Raw genomic sequence first — 26,715 nt, 5'->3', positions numbered from 1 at the left:
TAAAGTATGTAATGCTTTAATTAGAAAAATTTGTTTTGAGTAAAAAAAGTGCAGATACTTTGTGTGCTGTTCAGTGGGGGAAACAATGACGGTAACAAAGGACTCAGATTGATTTTGTCGAGTGACGGGAAGCAAAATAAATCAAAATGCTTTTGGAAACATTAACCTGCATACTCAGCCTGCTGCATGACTTTGATAAAAGCCCTAGATTCATTTGAGATGTACGAGTTGAATGCTAAGTGAGGCTAATAAAAGCACTTAAAGAAGTATTAAATAGATGGAACAAAAATCCTGCAATACTAACGCATCTGCAGTTATAGCACAAATATGAAAACCAAAAGGTAATGATGGAGAGAAAAAGAAAAGGATGGAGTTTAAAGTTTCCCCTACAAAGAAAAAAAAACATCATGGTCACTGTCATTCCTGAAATTAGAAATCCTCATGCTCGGTCTTGGGTAATATTGGGATGTGCTTTCATTCAAAAGCTTTAAGAAACTCAGCTTTACAGATTCTCATCAGTGTTTAAAATATTTGACACAAAACATTCTGAAAGACACACACAAAGAGTTAATTGCTAGGAACTATATAAATACCCCATTCAAACCTGACTTTCAGTTTCATCATACCAAAAATATTCAGAGTAACCTGATCTAAATGGATTTTTATATAAATCAAAGGATGATTAAAGTAAACAAATACAAGGAAGACATACATAGGTGAGTTTGTAGTGTGTGTGATGGCCACAAGGTGGTGTTGTGCAAAGCTACAAGATGGCCAATGATCTGGGAAGAGAGCAGGACGATGGGAGACAGTAAAGCATTAATGCTTGCCTTCTGTCCACTTAATAGATCTTATAGCCAAGATACAGGAACTTTTAAAACAGTCTTCATATAGATTCTTTAGGATATAATTGTCATAATAACAATACCTTCATTAACAATTTTTATGATATCAAGAATAGTAACAAGAAGTGACAACGTTCATCAGCTGAGGTTTTCAATGGCAGCCTCAAATGAGAAGTCTCCTGCTTCATAGTCTGTTGGGTCCACAAAAAAAACAAAAAAAAAATCAGTGTTTCAGTTCATTAAATATTATTCGATGCCACCAGGACCAGCCTATAATCGTATGAATGTGTCAAAAACCCCAAACCCCACTCTCAGGGAATCTCTCCATCCCCCATCTCCATCCGTCTGTGCTCAAAGTAGCTCATTTGCATTGCAAAAAAAAAAAAAAATCCTCTCCTTCATCCAGGTGTTTCAGCGACACTTATCTGTCCTTTGATCCGACCTTACAGCCTTCTCGCTCATCGTTTCTCTCAGAGACGAGTCTGGGCCTCGGGGACATAAATTTCGATGCTGTCTGCGCTCTCTGTGGCGGAGTTCTGGCGAAACGAGGCAGCTTTCTTAGCAGCCAGCAGTCGCTTGCGAGCCTCTTGTCTCTGCTTCTCTGCCGAGGCCGAAGAAGAGGTGGAAGAAGAGTCGGCGCTCTTCTCGCGGCCCAGCAATGGTCGTCCCTTACCAGGTTTCTTTGACACTGGAGGGGTCGCCTTCTCCTCCTCCTGCTGTGTTGGAGTGATAGCACATGACAGGGGGGGGAGAGCAATGTGTGAATGGAGGAGAAGGGAGAAAAGACACCACACAGTGAGAGAATGTAATAAGGAAACTGTCCTCAACTGGTTTTATCTGTTCACACGGTTTGGCAGACAGGACTTTGACAGGACATTATGCCAAAGCTGATCATTTTCATTAAAGCTTGAAGTAACATTTGGTGATTTCGGATGACAAACACAAAAAACACTGACAGTATAGACAACAGGTAAAAACAGGTAAACATTGAGAAAAACAGTCATTTGAATGACACCTTTCAAAGACATGGAATGGTAACATGAATTGATGGGCACATTGGTTTAAAATGAAATCACGATAAAAGGATCACAAGACACACAGTCAAAGCATTTACACTGAAAAGCAACATAAAGCAAGAGCATCTAAGCAACAGTTTAAAGATCCAGTAAGTTGAAAACTCATGCACGGAAACATACACCGCAGACTCCACAAAGGGTTACTTATTGCCAATCAACACAGGACACACAAACACAAATGTAGACATTTAAAGAGCAAAAGCAAGACTGCATTCTGTCACATGAGTCAGTGCATCTTCGCCATGCTCCACTGTAACACACAGATCAGAAAATGATGCATGCATGCTCAAAGCAGGGCTTGACACTGAAAAGCACACCAACGACAGCCCTCTTTGAGATGATTTTTTTCCCATGCATGCCTAGAGGGATCTCTCTGGCCCCTTTACATTGGACAGGAGGGCCCTGTTAGAGTTCATCCCACGCAGGGACGGGGGTAAAAAATAGTGGGAGAAATGGTGGTGGTGGTGGGAGGAGAGAGGCCGGTTTCGGCGGCTTTCCTACCCCAGCCAGGGCACTGGGCAGCAGGGGTGGGAAGTACCTTCCGCTCAGGGGGCGACTGGGCAGCCGCAGATGGAACGGGCTGCCAGTCATTGGACTTGAGATGGTAGAGCTCATCGAACTTGAGGCTGATGTCCTCGATGGAGAGCTGCAGCAGGTCCCAAAAGCCAGCCAGGTCCTGGGCTGTGGGCCGTGGGTTGGCATTCACATTCTGACCAGAGGAGGAACAAGGTGATGAAAATGAATGAACACATATGAGGAGAATGTAGTGAATGGTACTGTGAGGAATGTATGACACATATTAGAAAGTAAACAGCATCACAAGTTACAAAAGTGGAGTAGTTTATTTGTCACACCTGAACTAAAGTGATTTCCAAAAGCCTGCACAGGGTGCAAACCGATGTTATGCATTTGAAAGTTAAATGAGTTGCCGGGTCAGTTGCCGGACATGGGGTAATTTCTTCTATTCATATCTACTCTGCTACTCAAACCTCAGCAGCTGAGGAAGTTGCCGTATTGTAGTTGTACCTCAGCTGGAGGCAGCACAGGAGGAGAAGCAAACCTCTGGTTAAAAGTGACATGTGACCTGCAGGAGCTCCTGGATGCTCGATTACAATGTATGCAGTACCTACCTTAGACTAGTCTGAGTTATATTTTGATAAAAATAGTCTACAAAAGGGCAGAGAATTGTGTTTCTTGCATATAAAAAAGTTGCCTTAGCCTCACTTGTGTTTTGCAAAAAATACAGCACAATAATGGTTGTCACGGTTGGAAGGGAGACTTTAAAATTCATCCGACTTTAAAAATCATTCCGATACAATCCCCTGTTAAATAAATATCGTCACTAACCTAATCCAAGTATCCCAGTAATAAAGTAATATAACTTGAATACTTTCCGTCACTGATGGATTACCCCAATACCAAATATTTAAGGACAGACAAGAGAAAAGACAAAAATATGACGACTTTCACTTGAGTTTGTTTTGTCATGTGTGAAAGTGTATGGCAGTGTTGGAGTTAGATTCGGAGAAGGTAACAGGAGGAGGGCGTCGTTGAGGATAAATAAATAGGAGGCTATGAAATTATTTTACTTATTTCTAATTTTAAGTTCAATTTAATAGAAACTTGAATGAATTGACCCTTTAAATAAGCCAGCAGAAGAGATACTACTGTGTGTTTGAGGGGATCAAATTCACCCATGAAGACCCAGAATACAATAATACCAGTATCAGCAATAATCAGCCTAAATCTGTTGACCGTGTGGCTGATGACATCGTCATTTCTACTTTTGGCTACCCGTTTCTATTTTGGTGGTTACTTTAATAATTAGATAGGTCACGTTTAACACAGGAGGCATCTATATTCACATTTATGTCACTACTGCAAACATCCTATTGTGCACCTGTGAAACTGAAAACGTTCTGCAATAAAACACTGGACACAACAATTTCCCTGAGGTACCTAACCAAAGGGATCAACAAAGTTCTATCTGAATCTGAATCTGAAAAACAGTCAGCATGGTAGTATATGTTTTTTTTTTTTTAAAGCCTATTTGAAAAGTAATCCTGCTAATAATCCTGATTTTTACAAAATGTAGTGCTAATTTGATTTAATTTTAATTTGTAACTTTAAACAAATTCAGTTACCTTTTTTGGTATCTTAATTACAAAACACTGTGATCCTGGTTCTGGTGTGTTACCACCTACAGTCATCCTCAAATTTATTCATACCCTCCCATTAAAGAAGGAAAAAAAAGTGGTGTCACTGAAATAAGTTGAAATTGACAAAAGCAATAAATAAAAATCTTATGAAAATCATGACATTGCTTTTGAATTGTGGTTCAACAGAAATATAAAAACAACAACCAAGCAAACAAGCATGATGGGACCCCTAAACTAATATTTTGTTGAACAACCCTTTGATCCAATCACTGCAATCAAGTGTTTTCTGTAACTCTCAATCAGACTTCTGTACCTGTTGACAGGTATTCTGATTCTTGCCCACTGCTCATCAGCAAAGTGCTCTAATTTGTCCGGGACAGTTTTGTTTGTTTTTTGAAATTATTCTTTTCAACCACAATTCAAAAACAATGTCTTATTTCATTAAATTATAATTTAATACATTTTTATTTATTATTACTTTTTTTTTTTATTTTCTAGTTATTTGAGTGACTATTGTGAATTTTGCCTTTTCTTTAATGGAAGGGTATGAATACATTTGATGACGACTGTACTAGCAGCATGTGCTCTCCTTCTTTCATATTGAGCACTAGAGGGAGCTGTGCAACAGCGTAATTCTTTGGTCGTGCTGAACATCACACAAAAAACACACACATACACAGATAAAGCCACACACAAAAGATTCCAGCAGGGTTTGGTTATTTTTCTGCTTCAACAACTTAAACATACCTGTTCTCCACCAAGCTGAAAAAGTCAGTACGCTGAACCAGAGGACTACAAGTTTTGACATGAACAAAAAAAACCCCCCACAATCATTCCCTCCCTCATTTACACACCACACCTGCCTCTGTCTTGGTTGTATCTGCAAAGCCTGCAAATATTGCCAGAGAGATAAAAAGCAAATCCTCCTCCGACATCTTTAATTCTGACACAGCCTGTTTGTAATATTCAGAGCGGAACATATTTCGTGCCGTTTGCATTTTGTTCACCACATTCAAGTAGCTGTTCTAACTGCTATGATCTGTGTCCAGATATTTTGGAAAAATTACACAAGTGTGCAATGTTTATTATTACTTATTAAGCTACTTGTCATGTGCTGGAAGTTGGCTGCAATTTGTATAATTTTAACGGAAGCACGTCACCCTGTGAGGAAGGGCTTATTGGCTTATTATAAGCTTCTTGTATTTTGTGCTGGTAGGTCCCCATGACTTATTCTGTGTAGGCCTAAGGTGCTGTGTATCATGGCTGTTCACCGATTAATCAGTTCTTATTTCTGTGAGAGCCTTTATGACCATTACAGCAAGCAGTTCTTGCACTGAATGGAATATCCAAACTATAATGCTGGGTTTGATTTGGTCGTGATATTGAGACACCAACTGGGACTCTTAGTTTCACGTCTGTGCAGCTTGTAGAGTGGCAGCGACACAGAAAGGTGTTATACATACCAAGTTTTGTTCACACAGTCCGCGGAACTGCTGGAACTTCTGAGACATAAGGAGCTGAGCGCTTCCTACTGCACTGCGGACCTTCCCCAGCACTACAGTGAGAGGAACAAAAAAATCAACAACACAGGCATTATTCTTTTCAGGTGCCTCCTGCTATTCGTGGTAGATATTCAGTATTGCACACAGTACAACCTGCCTGTATCACTGGCAGCAGCAAAGTCTCAGAGGGTCAGTGTTCTCTGAGCTGTAAATAACCAAAGAGACCAAAACCTCATTGGCGCCTTGCAGTGCATCACCCAAAAGTCTCCACAGGGTGGCATGAAGGGGATTACAGTGTATTGGACAATGTGATCCTCTTTAAAGGAATCTAAGCTTATATAGATACTCCAGCCTCCTGTCTGTCACTTGTCTGTTGCTGTATCAAAATTAGGACAAACATCTGTCCTGACAAAAGTGGGACTCCTATCTGATCACTGGATTTCAGAGTTATGGGAATGTGATTATAGTGTGGTGAGACCCGGCTCTGGACCTCAGATTTGCATCAGATTGACTTGGCTGACTGCTTCACAGTTAAAGGTCACATCCATGCAACTTCAAAAGGCCTTTCTGGGAACACAAACGGAGACTGTACATCTATACAGAAATCGATCAAGCCTTTCTGATAAAAACTGAGCATCCAAAGCCTTTGCACAGTGTGTGTTTGCGTGTGTGCTCACTGCTGCATGCCTCATGACGATGTTAAGGCACTAATCTAATCTGGAGGTTTAATCAGTTCCAGACTAGATTTGTGTAATTCTACAGATTACAGGCCTGCTTGTGTGTGGTAACCCCAGGTATTACTGCCTCATCCCCTCCATGCTGTGTATGTCTGACAGAGTGATTGTAGGGCCTGAGGCAGAGTCCTATAACTGAGCTCTGCACCACGTGCTGAAGTCAGACACCAGCAAAACTCTGAGAGGGTTCAAGATGTTGGGTTCACTGAGAGGGCCTGCACATGTTTTACTATAGCAATGATTTGACAGTAAATCTGGCTTTGTTGTGCTGTTTCTGGACCAAATATTTCAATATGTAGCTTGAATCATTGGAAGTCCAAGTTATGGGCACTAGTTTTTATCATTTTAATTCTGTTTCTGAGAAATCATGTTTTATCAGTCTTTTTTTTTACAGTGGACAGGTCAAACTACTGTAATACCGCTGAGCGTTGAGTGTCACAAAGAAGAAAACAGTCAGAGCCCCATGAAGCAGAATTTAAAATACTTCCGGTTGTTAAACCTCTGAACCCAAAAACCCACCGGTGCTTTGAAGGGCATGTTGTTTTTAAACAAACTGCCAAAATTACAGAGCCAGAAACTGTAAAAACAGAAAGAATCGGGACATGTTAAACTTTCCAACGGTCCTTGAACTGCTCATTTGTGACACGTGCATGTCTCATTTAGAAATTCTGGGACTTTTTAGTTCAACTGTAGACTGTGTTTACACAGAGAAGAAAAGAAACAAATATGGCAATAAAATAAAAATGTATGCAATAAATACCTGTAGTATGTAGAGTTACCATTTTTGTGTGTATTGGTGACACACAAATGTTGATGGCAGTTCTTTTTGATTTTTGTAAAAGAAATACCGACTGTGACTGTGTCATACCACACAAAAGATATTTCTCAGCTCTTTCTACTTGTAGTCTTCATTGTGCTGTTTCCACAAAGGTGCAGAACTTCATATTGCAGTGAAAAATTACCCCATAGTGAGTGAAAACACGACTGCTCAGGGTTTATAAAATATGGCATCATACAAGTGCTGAAATCTATCAACACGGACATGGGATTTAAAAGTGAGTTGATTTATATTGTTGTGTTTCTAACTTTCATCTGGCATTAGTGCCTCACATGATACAATTTTAAGATCGGTACCTGAAGTCTGTTACCAAAATGCACTCTGGGAGTTTTAGTTTATATCTACCCTAAAAAATGTAACATACATAAGACCCAGATAACGTATGTTGCAATACAGTTGTTAATAATTTATACCAATGATTGAGGAGAGTTCCATATTGTTTCAAGCTGTAATACACCAACTGTGACTCATGTAACATTTTCTGTGGAAAAAATTGCTGGGCCTGAAATAGCTTCTCCCACTTTGCAACTCGACTATAACTTGCAACCTCCTCCAGCTGGCAGAGAGACAATTTCACATGGAGAGCTACAGCTTCAGTGGCTACTTTGCCATCCTTACCCTCCTCTGAGAGCTGGTTGTCTTTGGTTTCCTGCTCCATCTGCCGGCACCAGCCTTCCATGCGTCCCGTCTCGGCCTGCAGCAGCTTCAGGAACCAGTGGCCGTCTCTCCGACACAGCGTTCCCCCTCCTCCGCTCTGGGGGACGCTGCTGTTACTCCCATTCCCACTGTCCAGCCAGGGGTCTGGAGGCGGTAGAGACGAAGGGTCCAGTGCTGGATCCAGACTTTCTGAGAAAGAGGAAGAGCTGCTTCGCGTGGTGGAGCGGTTGAGGATCTGTCTGGGTGGAGGAGGTGACGAGTTGTCACCAGTGGGGTCTCCGTTGTCTAAAGAGTCTTGTCCTGGAGGGGAGCTCATGGACTGGCTGGCACTATTGACCATGACTTTCTTCTCAAAGGGTTTGGCATTATTGATATGGGAAATGATAGGGAAGTCTTGTGTGTCTGAGTCTGTTTCTTGTTTTGAAGCCATGCTACTGGAGCGACTGAGCCTGAAACAAAACAAGGTGACACTCACGGTTACAAACGGGCCTTTTTAGTGGAACAAGAATTTAAATTTTGGCCACACGCAACATGGAAAAAGAAAACAATAAATTATTCAAGAATCATGTCTCCCTTACTGGAACAAACAGGCCGGCTGAATTTCAACACAGAGTCATTGTTGACTGCTGGTCAATATAGATATAAATAAACAGGATCTATCAGAGACTGGGCTTTGTATACATGATGATAGTGCACCCAGACTGGCACCAACTGATCCGTGAGTGCTGGGAGTCAAGCTTCTTGTTTTCACATGGCAAATGGAAGAACAGGGTAAACATGAATGTTATCTGACTGAACATCACTCAGAAAATGCTCACAAGTGGCAGTTCAGCCAGATAATGAAATATTATGAGTGCATAATCAAAACTTGAGGATGAAAAGAATAGCAGAAGACTGGAAAGGGATGCGGTAAGCCATATTTTGGTAATCCTTGGACCACAACTGACACAGCTGAGAGATAGTCACATGGCTCAAATGTGTGTACAGCATCAATAAAAACTTGGACAGCGTTCTGTGAGAAATGTACACAGAGTATCTCTTGTTCAGCTGCTTATGCAGAGGATATATTTGCCAGGATTCAAAGCAGCAGCTGCTGAGTACAAAACTCAAAATGTAGCATGCAAAACTAAGAAAATACAGGAGGAAGTCATGAGGTGCCCAAGAGCTTCCTGGCATTCAAAACATCACAAGCACAGAATGTAAACTACACTGCAACAAACAAGAAATGGATTTCAAATACACAATAAGCAGAGACATATTTTAAAGCCTCCCTCCAGTCAAAAATGTGTTTGGCTTACGTTGCTTCTTTTTGAGGTTGGATGGTCACTGTACAAAATGATGTATGTTGGCAGAGTTTGACACTTAATGACAGTTTAAAACATGAATCTGTGAGATAACTACTTTAGAAGGCAATCCTGGTTGTATGTGCAACGAAAACAAACGTGATGTAGAAAATTGAAGCCTCCCTATAACCATAAAACCAAAAAACCTTATTTCACACAAACATTATTAAAGCATAATATTTGTATATCTTACAGTCTGGAGGGAATCTTTAAATAGTAAATGCTCATGTCAGGAATGTGCTTCAATATCACAAATACGACACACAAAGACACTGAGGATGTTTTCACATCTACAAAGCTCCAGTAAAGGGAAAGAACAGTCAGAGCAGTGTGTGTGGCTATAATATAAATTCCTCACGTTGTTACAAGGACAGGAAGAGGACTTACTGCCACCCGTCCTCCACCTGTACTCCAATTGACTGAAATTTGGCCAGTGGTGGGGTCTCCTCTCGTGGAACTTCCTGAATACAGTCAACCTTACAAGGAATAAACAGTAACATATAATTAAAAAAAAAAGGTCAGTAGTCAGGTCAACACTGCGTTCATGAATAGTCTTACTGACCCCTTGATCAAAAGCCGCTACATAGCATGAGTACAGTTGTGCAGGGTTTTTACATTTCCAAGTGACAAACCAAAACATCTGCACAAAAACAGGAAAATCCTGAAAATATTTGTATAATTTGGGCTTGGTTTTCAATTAAATGTCACGATTAATGTCTACTTGGACTGAGTTCTGTTAATGTGCAGGATCTGGAAAATTGGTAAAAACTGTAATTTCAGCAGATACACAACAGAAATAGTGGTTTAGAGGGGACCACAAATATGCAGTTTTGCTTTCAGTGCTACAGTATACATCCAGCTCTAATGACAGACAGCCAGCTCTAATGACAGAGCGAGGTTCACTGTAATGACACCTTTAGCTTGCAAGCACACTTTTGGGCTTCATCTTACACACTCATGGATCACAGACAAAATTATATTTTTCCTGGATTCGAGCTCAACAGGCTGAGGGAGTTACACTTCTGACAGCAATGTGACTAATGTGGCATGGCAATGGCTGTTTTACTACGCTTTCATGTGGAGCAAAAACACTGACTGAACTCTACAAGCCCTGGTAGAGCAACTGAGGTACAACAACCCTTGGCCTACCTGTATCCCAATGGAGGACAGTTTCCGTCTGGGTATTGGGGCTACTAGGGGCTCCTCTGCCACTAGATTCCCTTTATTTAATCCTGATTTGACAGATTCATGCTGGACTACTGAGTCACTTGTCTCAGTGGAAGCATTGGCGGTGGCGGGGGTGATTGGCTCTCTTGGGGTAGCGATGGGCGTGGGGATGATGTGCGGAGGGCGGGAAATACCCCGGGCCAGGCTGTTGGCACGGGTACTGTCAAGACTGTCAGAAGAGTTGCTGTGAGCGTGGCTAGACTGGCTGTTGACCTCTGATCTCCTGTCCTGCTGGTCCAAGTAGTTGTCCTGGGCCGACTCTGTGCTGCTCTGTACCGTCACAGAGATGTAGGGCTTGGAGGTTGTACGGGGCGGCACTGGTGGAGGAGCAGCCTTCTTACAGGTGGTTATGCATGTGGAGACTGAAGGAGGAAAGAGAAGACAGTAGAGAAATTAGGAGAAAAGGATTACAAATCAAAACATCGTTTCAGCAAACCTTTGTGTGCTAGTCACGTCGAGGGATTCTTAGCACAAAGTTCTGCTGAAACCTCCTCGAAGCATCACCCATTTGCTTATCAGCATCATTCTAAGAACTGACTAACAAGATTTCTCAGCAGGCCCAAAGCAGAACTTTTCCACCGCACAGAAATACACTGAGACACTGTTGTATGAAAGCTGGGAACACCAGCACCATCTCGTACAGCAGAAAATCAAATCAAGCGGAAGCTGAACAAACACACTGCTCCACACAGGTGAGTAAATGAAATCACACACAACACACTTCAAAGCCTCAATCACAAGACAGGTGATGAAAACAGTAAAGGAATTTGCCAACCATCTGACTCATAAGACCCAATGTGGTTGAACAGTTGACGAGGGACATAAATCTGCTGCAAATACTGTCTGCTCCATATAAGTGCTCCAGCTACAAAGGACAAAACAGAGAGTTACATTAAGCACAGACACAAAGACGGGAGAGAAACCTTTCAGACAAATACGTCTAGTAAGCTATATGACATGCACTTAGCATTATCCTAACATGTTTGAAAGCAAAGATGTTCTTTGCTGTTCTCCTCAGTTGTGCCTTCATGATTGTTGTTAAGGAGCTCTATGAGACTTAAATGGAAGAGCTTGATACTAATGACAATTTGACAAGCCACCAAAAAATTGGAAAAGTGGCAAAACTATTAAATACTAGTGATGAACAAGGGGTTCATTTAAACTTTTTGCCAACCTCCTGTCTCAGTGTCTGTTTTGATGTATCCATATTTGTTCAAACTGTCTTGGTGTTTTTGCTTTATTGTCATATTGCACAACAACAACAACAACTGTGGCCACCAAGTATTAAGCTTTGTTGGTGCTGGACTATTCTATGCTGCTTAGTTTCATGGTCACACGCTAGCATATATGCAAGGTTAAATATCTAAAGCTGATCTCCTTACAGTGGGAACTTTTATGTAGGCTTACATGAAATCCACACAACATGGGTCCATCACGCAATATAAAAAGCAGATTTAATTGCTCAAAAAAAGGCTCAGTAAAACATCCCCACTCAATTGCATGCCTGGTGGACTACAGTGGAGCCACTCGTTTAATTATCAATCAACCAAAACCACTGTACATGATGAGTTCAATAGATAGTTTTGCTCACATTATATTACCAGAAATAGAAATGAATGTGAAATGTCTGTGAAGTCATCCACATCATGGCATTCCTTTATCGTGAAGAGACATTTATGATGTAAACTGTGTATCAAAAGAGATCAAGTTAAAGGACCACTGCTAAAAAAAATGTCCAAAGTAGTGTTGGATTACGACTGTGTTGAGTCATGAATCGCACACTGTGTAGATCTGCTTCATATAAAACCCAAGCAAAAAAAGTCAAAGATTTCCCCTACAGATCATGTAAGAAAACTCAATGGCTCCTATGTTTAAAAAGACTTTGTAGAAGAGACCAAAGAAATCCTCTCACGCCGCATGAAGAGTAAAGGCAAAAAGGAGTGTGATGCTGTTCCACGAAAACTTAAAATCTAAACATGGAATTTTACTGTAACATTATGAACCCTGTGGCTGCTATATAATCCCTCAAACAGATGCTTTATTTGACACCAGGCGAGAAGGAAAAATAGTGGAAATCTCATGGAACAAGTACAACCACACCGAGGAGAGTTAGCACAGAGGCAGGAATGGCATTTTTAAGAGAAGAGAAAGAGAAATAAAGTTAGTAAATATAAAAGCAGTTTAGCAGCATGAAACAGCTTTCCATAGCAAAGTTTGATGACAGTAACTGGATTTATATTGATATGTGTTATTAAAATAGTATTAACACTCTGATTTGTAAATATACAATGTGGGTTTGCTTCCTTGGATATTTTGCTTGCAGACACTAGTTATGGTGCAGACTATACCATTTTCAAATGGGCAGTTAATGCAGTAACTATGCATCATTCATGCTTCTAAAAACAGAGACTTTCTACAGACTTCTATCACTGCAACACCAGTAACTGACATTAATATTATCAGAGACGTTTTTAATAAAATGACGTGTGTGCCTTAGTATGTAACGTAAATACAGAGCCATAATCCGTGAGTATCGAACGTGAATGTGGATGGACAAATTCAAAAACACATTTGAACGGCTCCTGAACTGTCCACTGGATATTTCATTGACTGTCGTGTGTGGGCCCATGTTATTTTAGTGACTGCTAAAAAGCTTTGCCATTTAAGATGTAAAATCCTGCAAAGAAGCAATATATAATCCCCAAATATTATTATTTTTTTCTTCCTGTGATTGAAGCTCTTCAAATGTAGAGATTGTAATGAATAATTCCAAATTGGTGACATTCTAACAGTTTGAATTTGAGATGACAGAAAACTACAGGAGAGCTACTGACGATCCTTTCAGGCACTTCATGAAACAAACCTAGTTCACGCCTCGTGCTGCTGCAATGAATGTTGTGGAAAAAGTCTCAACAAGTCATCAAGGATTATGAAAAAGGGCCTCGCAGCAAACATGTGAGCTGCTGTGAAAACTCTCGAACAAAAGGGTTGTTGTTTATTGTAATCCGCTTCTTGGCTTTATGTCTATTGTGCACCTCACCTGACACAAAATATATATGACCTCAGTTGTTGTCAAACTGCTGTTGGTTTGTTACTCCAAAGGACCTTTCTGATGTGTGATGACCCCCTTGTGTCTTGTTGCTACGCTCAGTCTTGCGATGGTGAATGATTTTTTTTTTGTTTTAGATTAAACTGTCACTTCTTGAAATTGTGACATCTAGTTTTTTTTCTCCCCTACACATCCATTTCTGTTTCTGTTAATCATTTTGATTCGAATACTTTTCATCATTAGTTACGTGGAATCGGTAGAACTGTTAAATCACATACTGTTGACAAATTCTTTTTTAATCTGGGCAGTGGTCTTTCACTTTGTTACTTTTTGATAGCATACAATGTTCAACTGGAATAATTCACTATTGGCAAAGGTGCTGTTTGGGAATTTAAAGTACAATACATCCTACTGATACACTGAAGCAGAAGATGTAAAATACCTGTCAAGTGCCAATTTGTAAGTGCTGGCCCCCATCCCAGCTGTGACACTAAATAGCGAACTGCTCCAATGCACTGAAGGTCACATTCCAGTGAAGCCAGAACACTGATATCATTTGTAAACACCGGAGCTGACACCCAAACCACTCCTAAACTGGCCCATCTCCAAACCTGGGCAGTGTCTTTATTCTTACACATGAACAATCACAAAGAACATAAATAATAAACTGAAAATATGAATGTCACTACAGATGTATGACGATGCTTGACACAGGCTTTCTCACAGAAAGTGTGATGCATTGACAGATGTGACACAACCTCAGCCATATATTTTAAAGATGGGAACCACTCACACTGTCATCCAGTCCAAAATTTGTCTCTTACACTGACAAGATAATTAACTAAAGCATCAATCACAGTACCTAAATAAAGATGTGACTATTTTAGAACAGCCTTGGCATCTTGTCACAGAAATTCTGTCAAACACAAGTATTTTAAGTAACCTACAGTTGAGCATCCGTTGTAGCTAAACACGTCACTAACCATGGATTATCCACCAGCATCCCTGCCTGAAGAAATCCTGCAGAGACAGCTGAAAGGTCCACATTCCCTTTCATGACAGAGACGGATACTGGGCAGAATGGGGTTATCGCTGTTGTAGCAGCTATGTGATGCACTGGCACCACTACTCCATCCCAGTGTGCAGGATTACTGTCACAGTGAGTAGGTGCGAGATTGCACAGACGTGAGTGTGTGCATCTCTGTGTTTGGACACCTGTCCCGCACGTCTGCAAGTGTCTCATCACGCTGTCGTCATTCTGCACAGAATTCCCCCTTAAGTCTTAATGCTGCAGAATCTGCTTTACCCGCAAAAAAAAAGCCCTAAAATCATATCTGACATCTGCCTCTGAGATTAGACAGGAGATAAAGTAGCAGAGCTGGACACAAATAAATAGGCCATGCAAATACAATCAACTGGCTTACTGCAAATATATCAACATTGCTAAGCATGTTGGCCAACAAACACTAAGAAACTACATGGTTTAGTTTTGGGGTAATTTGGAAATGGTAAATTAATTACACATTTTCTCCACACATCACTGAACAGTTTATTTTAAGCCAAACTAGTGGAATCTCTGAGTGTATTTATACCTACTGGGTGGATTCCCATGAAATTTGGTACATGCATGCACGTCTCCCTCAGGTGAATTTGCAACATGAGCCGTGACTTCAATGTGCAGCAGCTCCTTCATCAAATCAACTTTTAATTTCTCCAGTACTTTGATAAATGTATAAATATGATTGCAACCATATGCTACTCCCACCAGCCTCAGTTCCAGTTCATATTAGGTGCTAATGAGCAAAGGACTGCATGCTTAAACACTAAAATAAGACAGTCAAGATGGGAAACAACACACCTGCTCAACTACAGCACGACAGCATTGATGTATGTTTTGAGTTTTAATGGACAATGAGCATTGTCCCAGTGAGCATGGTAAGATAAGATGATGATTTAAATACAGAATACATGCACAGAGTGATCAGACCGGTTTGAACAGGTTTGGAGTTTAACCACCCAGTAATGACCAAAGCTACAAGATGAAAGTTGTAACATAGGAAATAAAACAGAATCTCGCTGATTTGTAATAAATGCCTGTTAGATGCCAGAAGACAGAGCAGAAACGTCCCACAGACAGATGAATAGTAAGTGGCACGCTCTCTCATCACACGGTTTCCTGTACTTGCTTACTTTACAGAACTCAGCTACACAAACAAACGCAGCTGTGCAAGCATAAAACACAACCCTGGATGTGTACCGGTTTCTGACAATAGTACTGACGCCAACAAAGCCTTTTCTAAATCTGAACACTCATCAGCACCACAGAAAAGAGCAATATGAAAGAAAAAAAAAAAAGAGAGAAACGCACATGAAGCCAAATGCTGATGCTTTTTAATTGAGTTAAATCTGTGTAAAAGAACTGCTCGGGAAAAATAATGATGGTTGCTCATTAGAAGGTAATTTAACAACAGAAACAACCAGATGCTTTGTGGCAAAATGTTCGAGTGGAATCTGGAGTGGGCGCTGAGCGCTGCTGTTTTCATGCCATTTGGACAGTGGTTCTGTTGTCCACTGCGATTCCTGGTTCAAACACACACACACAGTTTGGAGGCAAGAAAACAATTAGCTGCGAGAGGTTACAGGAGCTGGAAACTGTTTCCAACAACCCCATGACTGCACTCCAATTACCTCTTATCAGTGAAAGGATCAGCTCTTAAAACCTTACCGTCAGCAATACGATACATACGAACAGATTACATCTTAGCTATATGCTGACCCCGAAAGAAAACAACATGAAAACAGGACGCCTTGACTAAATTTAACATCCGACAACCCACACAGTTTTGTCCTCACAGTTAATAGCATTTTTCTGTTTGGCATGGAGAGATAATTAAGCAGTTCCCACAGTAGCATCACGGCTGGTAGCAAAAACACCTTCAGCTCCTGAAATCCAACATCAGGTTTGAAATAGTTTGTCTACTTATTATAGATTTTCTATGTGCATGACAGACAGGGATACTACTAAACAGCCACAAAGAATCCATTGTTTCCTTCATGTCAGAATATCATATCATGCAATTTGCATGAAAGTAAAATAAGGTCCATGACATGGCACTAAGCGCAAGTCTGTAAAGCAGAACTGGGTGTCAAATGTTGGTTAATCTTGATAATTAATGGGATTATTACAGAAAGTACATAATTGTGCTAATAAGCAATAATCCAATCTTGTTTATTGGGTCCAACGTGATGGGAAAAAAAAACTGAGGGCAAGTGAAATAGTCGGTGTATCCAAACACAAGCAAACAATCTCAATAACTGTGGGAAGGATGAAACTCTGTGTATGACAGTTTCGGCCTGCTTAAGCGCATTAAACTATTAAACCGGTTAGAATATAAAAAAAGAGACATTAAGCCGATTGGTTGAAGTGTTGTTGTGATGTGGTCAGATGGAGCTGGATGGGATGCAGAAACAATAAAAGACAAAAGGTGGATTGTGACGCTCCATTGAACAGTTGAGTATCGCTTGCCAAGTTGCTGCCTGCCCATCTGTATTGTTTAATTCAATAACGGCCACAAGAAACAGACAACCCTGCCTGCAGCCATCACCGCTCCCTTGTCACCCAAAATCATGGTCCCAGTGAATAATCACATTACTCGTGTTCATCAACAGCACAGCTACAAAACTGCAGAGCCCCCCTCCTCCTTTTTTTTTCTTTTTTTGTTAAACGTGACCTCAAAATGGGATTTAATCTATGTTGCAATACACCAGCCCCCATGTGGGACAAAAGTGGGGCAGCCCTCATATAATCCCCTGTGAGGGCCAATTTTCCAACAACCATAAAGAATCAGCTTTAATGAAGACATGTGAGTACATTTATGGGTCCATTAAGACAGATATTAGTAAATTGGGTGATTTAAGCAGCACCTCACTTATTCTGACTTCCATGTTGGAGCATCTCAGCCAGAAGAGCAACACACAGTGAGAATATGCTCCTCTGGTGTCAGTTATACTGAATAATACAGCTAATAATGTATCACTAGGAGGCCATAAAACGATAAAAGAGTAGCTGAAACAAAAAGAAACTGGAGTAAAGCAGCGTAGCTAACATTTTTCCAAGTTTCCAGTGCAACAAACTGAGCTAAATGAATGATAAGCAGCCACAGTGATATAAACCGCAGGCTGTGCACGCTGCGTTAAATTACTCACCCTGCTCTCAGACGCAGAAAAAAAAAACGCAGAATAGCGGCGTGGTGGGTTGAAACTTAAACTGTATTAAAGGCAGCTGACAGCGGAGTCGACGTTCACAGCGTCTGTCACGGCTGTGGAGGAGAAAAGCCGGGTTTGGTTGCCTTTTGTTTGGTGAGACTCTCTGAGCTCGAGGGAGGCGTGGTGGCAGGTCGACTGGTGCCTTCAGGGGCGCTTCGGAAAACTGCCTCTCCATAGCTTACGTTACATTTTGAGACACATTAAACTGCTTTTTTAAAAATAAATAATTTAAACTAGGGGTGCCGTGTTTTTATTAAAACATATTTCTATTATGTGTTGCAAAAAAGCCATATGCTCCATTACATGCAAGTTGCTTTATGTTCTCTACTGCCATCTATAGTGCCATGATCCATCCAACCATTATCTATACACCGCTTAATCCTCACTAGGTTCGTGGGGGGGCTGGAGTCTATCCCAGCTGACTCAGGGTGAAGGGAGGGGACACCCTGGACGGGTCGCCAGTCTATCGCAAGGCTACACTTAAGGACAGACAACCAAGCACACTCATATTCACACTTACGGACAATTTAGAATCACCTATAAACCTCAAAATATCTTTGGACTGTGCGGAGGAAGCCGGAGAACACACGCTGCACAGGGTGAACATGCAAATTCCATGCGGAAAGATCCCGGGTGTCCTCACCAGGACTCGAACCGGCGACCTTTTGCTGCGAGGCATCAGTGCTAACCACCCAGCAACCTTGCACCCCTTATCTGTGCCAGCTACCCATTAGAGTGATGGACACATAAATGCATCAATAACTATAATCCAGAAATCTAATATTATTGCATTATTATAAATATAATTACATTAGTGTCACATGGCCATTCTGGTGTTGGTACATTAAATACATTAAATGTATTTTGTACTAATACTTCAGTATAATTTTAAAAGCAGGAAGGAGCATTTCTACACTCAAAATGTCTGAGTGCTTCTTCCATCCCTGGTCCATATTTATACACAACTTGAAAAAAAAAGGGATTATCATAGGACACTATGAAATCCATCCATCCATTATCTATCCACCGCTTAATCCTCACTAGGGTTGCGGGGGGCTGGAGTCTATCCCAGCTGACTCAGGGTGAAGGCAGGGGACACCCTGGACAGGACACTAAGACATGTGGTGTAAAAAAACAAAACCAGATCATCAAAACTCAAATTACTCAATCATCAAATCACTATTCTGTTTTTTAAACTGGGGGCAACAGCTATTTTCTAATTATGCACATGTAGTATAGCTGTAAAATAGTTTGTCTTCATTTTCTTTACAAATCAGCCATTACCATTAGTCAAAATGTAATTTTAATTCATTTAGGGTCATTTATTGCATTATTTGACAGGTGCAGTGCTCATTGATCAGCAGAAAAATGACTGTAAATGAGGCAGGCTTTTAAAATTTTCATGTATTGGCCTGCAACTAAAATTATATTAATAATGACTTATCACAATCAACATATATAGATGATACACACAGATTATGACCTAAACACGAGTGCTTATTGCACACCCATTGAACAAACACTCAACCAGTTTGTCATTTAAATGACTGGAGTGCATAGATAGAAATTTCAGGCATGATTTGAACATTTCTAGTTGAATTAAGGCAACATTTGCTCTGTGGTCTATTTTGATGACTGTGGTGAAGAGCGCCACCATGTGGATGGTCTCAGGTATTAATACCTGAGGCACATGGATCCTTGCTCTAATTCTGAAGTCAGGGAACAGTCAGATGTCAACAACCAGTACAAAACATCTCTACCTAATATGTGTTTTCACACATATTCACAGTTCCTCTGCTACTGCGAACTCAATTTCAAGACAGCAAACAACTGCACTGCTGTGACCTAGAATTATTTCTTACAATAATGTCAGTGAGAACCAAAGTTACACAGTAATGTGCACTTTAGTGTGATCCGGTGTCTGTCACATAAATAGCTGTCCAACAGCAGTGACAGGATACAGGGTCAGACAACCTAAACTACAGATGTACGTGCATCTCCTAAGACTTCTTTAGGTTTGTCTTGACAGTCATTAATTATTAGTATTATCATTTGTATCATTTTTGTTTATGTTGTTGTTGATTTGTTTAGTCCAAAAGTGGTAAATTGATAGAATCTTTCCGGGGGAGAGGAACTGTTTCAGACTGTTACCTGTGCGTGTGGGTAGGATGCGTGGTCTGTCTGTTCCGAATCGCTGAAGAAAAATTGCAAGTTGTTTCTCCTTTGGGGCTTTGTCCAAGCCTGAGGCTATCAGGTAAGAGCCAAACTGTTCTTTCCATGTCTTCCAGTGTGCAGACAGGTCGTCTAGCATGGGCACAAGAGGCTGCATTTGAGCTAAATTTGCTGCTGTGAGCATGTTGGAGGACCAGTGCACCACAAGGACCAAAGCTATGATAAGCATTCAAAGTAATGTTACTGAATACACAGAGCAAAGCAACTCTGGATAAGGGATTAGAAATTTGCAAAAAAACATCAAGGTTTACTGTCAAAAAAAATAAAAAAAATAAAAATCAAAACGTCACCAAAACAGATGTAGTATATGCATGTTATAAAGAAAGTACTGACATTCTGTTAGTCTGGGATAAACTACAGTGCATCATGGTAAGAATGCGCCGATCTTCCCGTATTACATGTTTTATAAAGTAAACTAAAGCCACTTCCAGCAAATGCATCATTTGTTTTCAGCTGGTGACTCACCAGTGCTGGTGCTGTAGGTGCGAACAGTGGTGTCAGTTGGAGGTGGAGAGCAGCCTGAGTCTATGGACGCTGTGTCGTCGTCTTGGGAACAGCCAGCCTGGATGGCTCTCAGGTAGCTGTGGCTGCGGGATCGGAAGCATGTTGGCATGGGCAGATCCGGCGGTTCTGAGTTGTCCTGAGAATGGGAACGGGAATCTCTGAATGTAGACTCTGAGCTGCGGTCTTCGTAATGATGACTCCTCTCTAGGTCTCGTAGCTGCAGGGAGGAGAGGAAAAGATTGTGACTGATGTAGCAGTAGTCTAGCAGGAAGAACAGTACTGCCTTGGTGAGTTGATTTTAAACACCGTGGCTGCTCTGGCACTGGAGGTGATAACTAACTGCCCAGCTGAGACTGTCTGCAAAGGGCAGTCTCCACCTGTGATACGCAGTTGATGGGATGCAATAAAATGGCACCAAAAGGTTGCAAAGTGTAATAATGTGAGAAGGTACAATTAGGGCTAAGTACAGAGCTGTGTAACCCAGGAAGCCTGAGTAGTCCTCCGGCTTCCCCTGTGGATGAGCTCTCATTTATCTGTGAAGTACATTTTCATTTTTGACAGTTCTCACATGGCCAGTTGTACCTGTCAACTTATAGAAAATGGAAGAAATGCCAAAGCAAGAGACATCACATTAATACATTGTAGAAGTTTTTTTTTTTTTTTTTTTTTTTTTTACAGCAACTACATGCTCTTACAAAGCCAGCTATCTCTGAGGCATCATTTGGAGAGTAAGAGGCAACATTGCATATGTCTGTTCGCTGAAAGAAATGACTAAGATTCAAAAATATGGTTGCAAAGTAAAGAATTTTGATGATTCACTGGCAATGCAAAAGCTTGTTATATGGGCAATTTTCAATTTTCCCTCTTTCAATCAATTCTGTTTTGGAAAGAACAGCTTGAGCTATACAAATCTAAAATAGAATCCACAATGTTTGGTTGGGGTGCCTGATGTGAGATTTTACTCATTTTATTTATTTTTTTTTATAATGTAGTGACCTGTTAGAGATTGGGTGCAAATCCATAACTAATAGCCTGAAGTGCCTCATTTCATTGAGGAAGATCAGAGCCCCCTGCACGTTGTTCATCAGCTTAGTGACCTTGTCACTGGGAGGCCAATTGCTCTTATGCAAGTAGATAAATTAGACTTCAAACTATCAGTGTCATTCATTTAGCTTTTAGGTTCACAATGCTGATATAAGGTACAGTTGGAAAATAAGGAGTCTTAGGTGACGGGAAGCTCATTTGATTGCAGTCATTCGAGCTGTGTCTGTGAAAATGCAAATTATACTAGGAAAACGAACATAGCCCAAGGCAGACAAAGGGGGATGTGAAAATGGCCGGTGATTTGAAAGTAGAGGGTTTGCTAGGAGCTATGTGTTGTAAAATATGAGTAAGTGTAAATGTAGTCATAACTCGTCAGAAAAAAATTCTGCTTAGCTAATGAGAAAGAAAGAGATACAGACAGAAATAGGAAATCAGTTTGCCTTCCCTGTCTGTCCTCCAGGCAATCACTGACCTGTCCCATGACATTACGCCTGCCCAAAGTGCTGCACACCTGGCTGAAGTCATCATCATCCCACGGTGGCAAAGATGAGCCGGGACCCCCAATGCAGTCCAGGTTGTCCAGGCTGCGATTATTGGAGAGCTCTCTGAGAGATGGAAGACAGCTGGGACAGGGAGTAAGATAAATGTAAAGTTAGATAAATGTGACGTGTTAAAGGCTATGAAATCTAAAGAGGAAAACTAATGAATAGTGATGAAAAAAACAGTTAATGTTAAAACAACGTGACGGAGAGGAAGAAGTGAAACATGGATTGGGAGAAAACATAAGTTATCAGCAAAAACCAGGGATTGAAAGAGAGATAAAAGGAGGACAAGTGTGTTATTCAAGTCATCCCTTTCATTTCCACTTTCATTTATGAGTCATCATGAGTCCAAATCTCTTCTCTATTCCAATTTTATCTAATTTTAGCATCAGTCATTATAGCATCTGAGCATGCAAAGCCAGTGATGTCAGGCGAGCCATGTACACAGCTTTCTGCGCCATCATGGTGCCACAACCAAAGAACAGGTTTAGGTCTAATCAGCTGAAGAAGATCAGTCTGAACATGTTTTGCACATTCTTTGTTGGCACACAGTGATAGTAACATGACAGTAAAGTGTCATGTCATGCTCTATGGACAAAGATGTGCCCTCATTCCTTCATTTGAATAATGTCGCACTCAGCTCCTTTTCACCTAAAAGCACTGGGCAGATGGTATTAACAAGCTTAAGGGAGGTTAGCAGTTGTTGGCAGCAGGACATGAATTTAGCATTTGGTGTTTCCACTTTACAGATATCTGAGGGGGGCAGTGCAAAGTCATTGATGACAGATCATTCAATCGGAAATGTTTTGCACCGCACCCCTGAGAAGTGGCTTACAGACCTATCACTAACCTGCTCATTGACCTGCCCAGCTGGTGCAGAGAGGACACACTGTGGAGTGGAGACCACAGGGCATCCAGCTCCCCCTGCAACAAGGTGAAATCCAGGGTTCTGCTGCTCACGCCAATCAGGTAGGCGCAGACCGGAAGAGAGTAGGGTTGGATGATCAGGGATTGGCAGGAGTTATTAGCATGGGTCATTCAAGCAGGCTTTAGGGAAGAATAAATCCTACATTTCTTAAGATAGGATTTTAAAATTGCTTAGTTTTGCGAAAGATAGAGCTGTGTTCGGCAGTAAGGCCAGTATCTATGCTTCTCCAGATGATGCTATTTTATTTTGCCTTTTTTACATTAACACTCATCTGTGATTGATCCAACCAGAAAATTCACTGATCAGCCAGAACATCAAAACCAGTGACTGGTGAAATGAATAACACCGTTCATTATGTTGAAATGCAATATTTTTCTGGGAGACCTTGGGTCCTAGCATTCATGTGGATGTTACTTTGACAAATACTCCCAACCTAAACATTGTTTCAGACCAAGCATTGTTTCCTGCATGACACCAGCACTTCCAGATGTCAGCGACCTCCTCGAGCAGAACAATGCAACAACTGTTCAGGAATAGCTCGAGGAAAACAACCAAGAGTCCAAGGAGTCCAGATCCTAATCTGATTGAGGATGGAGAAGAACAGGTCTGCTCCATGGAGGCCCCACCCCACAACCCACAGGACCAAAAGGATCCGCTGTCAACGTCCCAGTGCCAGGACACCCTCACAGGTCCTGTGTTCACGCTCCAATGGATCAGAGCAGGTATGGTGGCACAAGGGTGGGGGACCTACACAATATTAGGCAGGTGGTACTAATGTTGAGGTGTATACCCTTTGTTTATGCGTATTTATGGCACTGACACTTTGGAACTGCAAACCTCAAAACCTGATGACAATTTTAATACAAGAGAAAAAGCTGCTCTATACAAGCCATCATCACATTCTACAAGTGATCACATCTATTTTTTTCTCTGGCTGTGGTTTATGCAAACATCCCTCACATACATAAATGATAGTGTAGTTTCATTTACAGATGATGACTGTACAACATTTAGATGTCTGGATGTAATGTTCCTTGACAAACATCTAAAAAAACATCCAAAATACAGTAGAATGTATCAAAGCTTGACAATAGACAACATTTTGAATAATACAATTTAGTACATTACCATAGATAAATTATGCAGACAGCCATTTCAAATAGAAACTTCTTTCAGACAGCAGATGTAGCTGCTGTTGCCACTTTAGAGCACTCCTTCTGAAAAGCTCTGAAATCTGATTAAACATTAAGAACATGACAGGTCTGATTTAAATTTGCTTAACATTGCCTTGGATACATTGAAGGAAGGCAAATATATTTTCTGCCATTTTATGAAAAGGCACAGTCCACCAGCAATGTCTCACTGTGCCCAGATTACATATTGTGCAATAACTCTGCTTCAGAAAGCATGTAATTTAAAGACAACTGAGGCGCAATTCCAGTCAGTCAGAGTGATGTGGCTGATTCATGGCGATTTACTGGTTGAGTGTGAACAAAATTCTTTGTCATATTGTGTAAACTGCACTATTGTGTGCATTATCGTAGCTAGACTAATGCTTTGTGTGGCCAAGAGTCAGTAGGTAAATCACAGCGGAGGTACGGCAGTAAGGCTGGCATGTGGATGACAACAGGGAGTCTGACACCACTTCTATGCGTGAGTAAGCGCAGCGTGGACTGTGTGCGCCTGCACTTTCCTACACACTGGCATGTTGAGGTTGGGCATGGTGGTTTCCTTCCTGTATGCACAGAAATGGGCGGCTTATTTACTTTCTTTTGATTGTTAAGAGGTTTTGCCAATCAGTATTTATAACTGTATGTTTGTATGAGTGTCTGGGCGTTCTCCCAAAATCAACACTTTTTTTTTTTTTAGCCACACATTTTAAAGGACTAATCAGCAATTTTTCATCTCTATATATATACAAATAGAAGCTGTAACCAAGGCTTTTGTAGATAAAAAGTTTGGATATTTCCCAGCTCATAATGACTAGAATTAAAACCCTGTTTTATAGTCGGTCTTGTGAACATTACAGATATACAATTACAATTAACTTGACTGATTTCTTGATGGTATACTTTATTAAAGACCTATCAATCATTTTAGGACTTAAAGGAACATTCTAATATTTTGACTGTAGGGTTTAGTTTTTTATATCATGTATTGGCCTGATTAAGTTGTGTCCCTTACTGTAGATGCTAATGTGTAGTGCATATTAAAGTGCTGTTCTGTGTCCAAGTTTGTTCTCTTACTTGCGTGGGGGTAGCTGGTCGCTCAGAGACTGCTGGGTAGCCCTGAGGTAGCTCTGGCGGCGAGCAGCAGATTTTGGTGAGGGTTTGGGGCTTCCCTCAGAGTCGTCGCTGTCTTCCATGTCTCCCATAGCCTTTACATAGCTACCACTCCTCATCCGCCGACATGGGATTTCAATGGCACCCCCGCTACGGCCTAATGTGCTGCTCCAATCACCCTACAGGCACCATTAAGTAGATAAGTTAGTGTTTTAACAATCCTCTAATACTTTTGGTGCACTGGATGGTACGGTTATACATGCATAAAAATACAGAAAACCCAACTCACCCTTCTTCCAACCTGCAGATAGTTGCAGGTTAGTTCCTGTTGGCAGGACTTTGACTTGAGCATAGACCGGTCCAGAGTAGCTGAGCCCTTCTGGATCACCTGTCTTGGTTGTCCCATGGTCAATGTGGACCAAGACCCTCCTTTCATATACTCATTATCATTCATCAACAAACTTGCGGGTCCACCTAGTCCACCACCAACTCCACCACCAGGTCCAGAAAGTGTCTGATATTTCATGTCATTGCTGCTTTTAGAGGAACTAATGGTGTTGTAGCCACTGTGGATGTATCTGCTCTGCCCCCCCTGGCTGTCATGGCCTGTTGGACGTCCCAGAGTCATCATGGCCATGGTGTTATGGTAGCTGCTCAAATCGCTGCTGTCCAAATCATCTGAGCTCCAGTATCCTGACATGTTGGAACGTGGCCGTCGCTTGGCAGTCGCCTCTGATTTTGTACCCCGATCCTTACTTTTGGATCTACGATTCTGCTTTCCTCCGTCCTCAGTGCTAGATGACCCTCCACCGCTGCCAGTAGAACGTCCATTGACATTTCCTTTCATGTTGTGGCTTTCCAGTGACTGGGACTTTGCAAAGAGCTTTTGCACTGAGTGCAGCATGTAACGAATACGTCCAGGACTGTCTGTACGCTGCTTGGCAGCTGCAACAGCAGACGTTCTATGAAACTGCAATGTGCTGAATCCATCACGGCCTCCAGGTAACTGTTTCTCAAAATCCAGCAAACTGGGTGGTGCCTGATTCTTGGTCATATGATGTGATATAGTTGCTGAGCCGCTTGTTATCATAGGCGTTCGTGCACTCAGCCCTGCCATGCCCATACCTGTTCCCATGCCCATGGACATGGAAGTCCCCAAGGTCCCTGTACTTATGCCCCCAATACTGTCCCCAGGAGGAGAGAAGTCAGACTGGTCATAGGAGTTGTAGTGAATCCGGGGAAAGGTGCTGCTGTTGGACAGCTGGTTGTTGAGGGGCAGCATGCAATCTGGTGGAAGGGAACCTGGAGCGGCTGAGGGGTAAAGGTGGGGGTCCATGGTGCCATAGTGGTCCATTGTCGGGCTCAGCAGGTAAGGGCTGCGTGGTAGCGTGCTGGTCTTCTGAGGGTAGAGGGCCTCTGAATGGCCTGTGGAAGGGTCACAGGAATCAGACAGATGTCTGTTACGGTTGGTCCCCAAGCCTTTCATG

General features: G+C 41.5%; 1 protein-coding gene across 1 annotated transcript; it reads right to left on the bottom strand.

Annotated features, from left to right (window-relative positions):
* dlgap4b (discs, large (Drosophila) homolog-associated protein 4b) lies at positions 1-26,715 on the bottom strand. The gene is made up of 12 exons (XM_008278629.1): positions 25,518-26,715; positions 25,193-25,407; positions 22,869-22,970; positions 21,949-22,099; positions 20,394-20,649; positions 19,848-20,000; positions 10,304-10,743; positions 9,542-9,630; positions 7,773-8,260; positions 5,544-5,635; positions 2,460-2,630; positions 1-1,558 (listed from the first exon to the last, which is right to left on the bottom strand). The coding sequence occupies exons 1-12, from the start codon at positions 26,712-26,714 to the stop codon at positions 1,316-1,318; spliced, it is 3,597 nt and encodes a 1,198-aa protein (XP_008276851.1). The 5' UTR covers position 26,715; the 3' UTR covers positions 1-1,315.

This window comes from Stegastes partitus, unplaced genomic scaffold, assembly GCF_000690725.1.
Source record: "Stegastes partitus isolate 25-593 unplaced genomic scaffold, Stegastes_partitus-1.0.2 Scaffold128, whole genome shotgun sequence".
NCBI lineage: Eukaryota > Metazoa > Chordata > Actinopteri > Pomacentridae > Stegastes > Stegastes partitus.
Note: the sequence above shows the minus strand (reverse complement) of the source record. Positions and strands in the feature narration are given on the sequence as shown.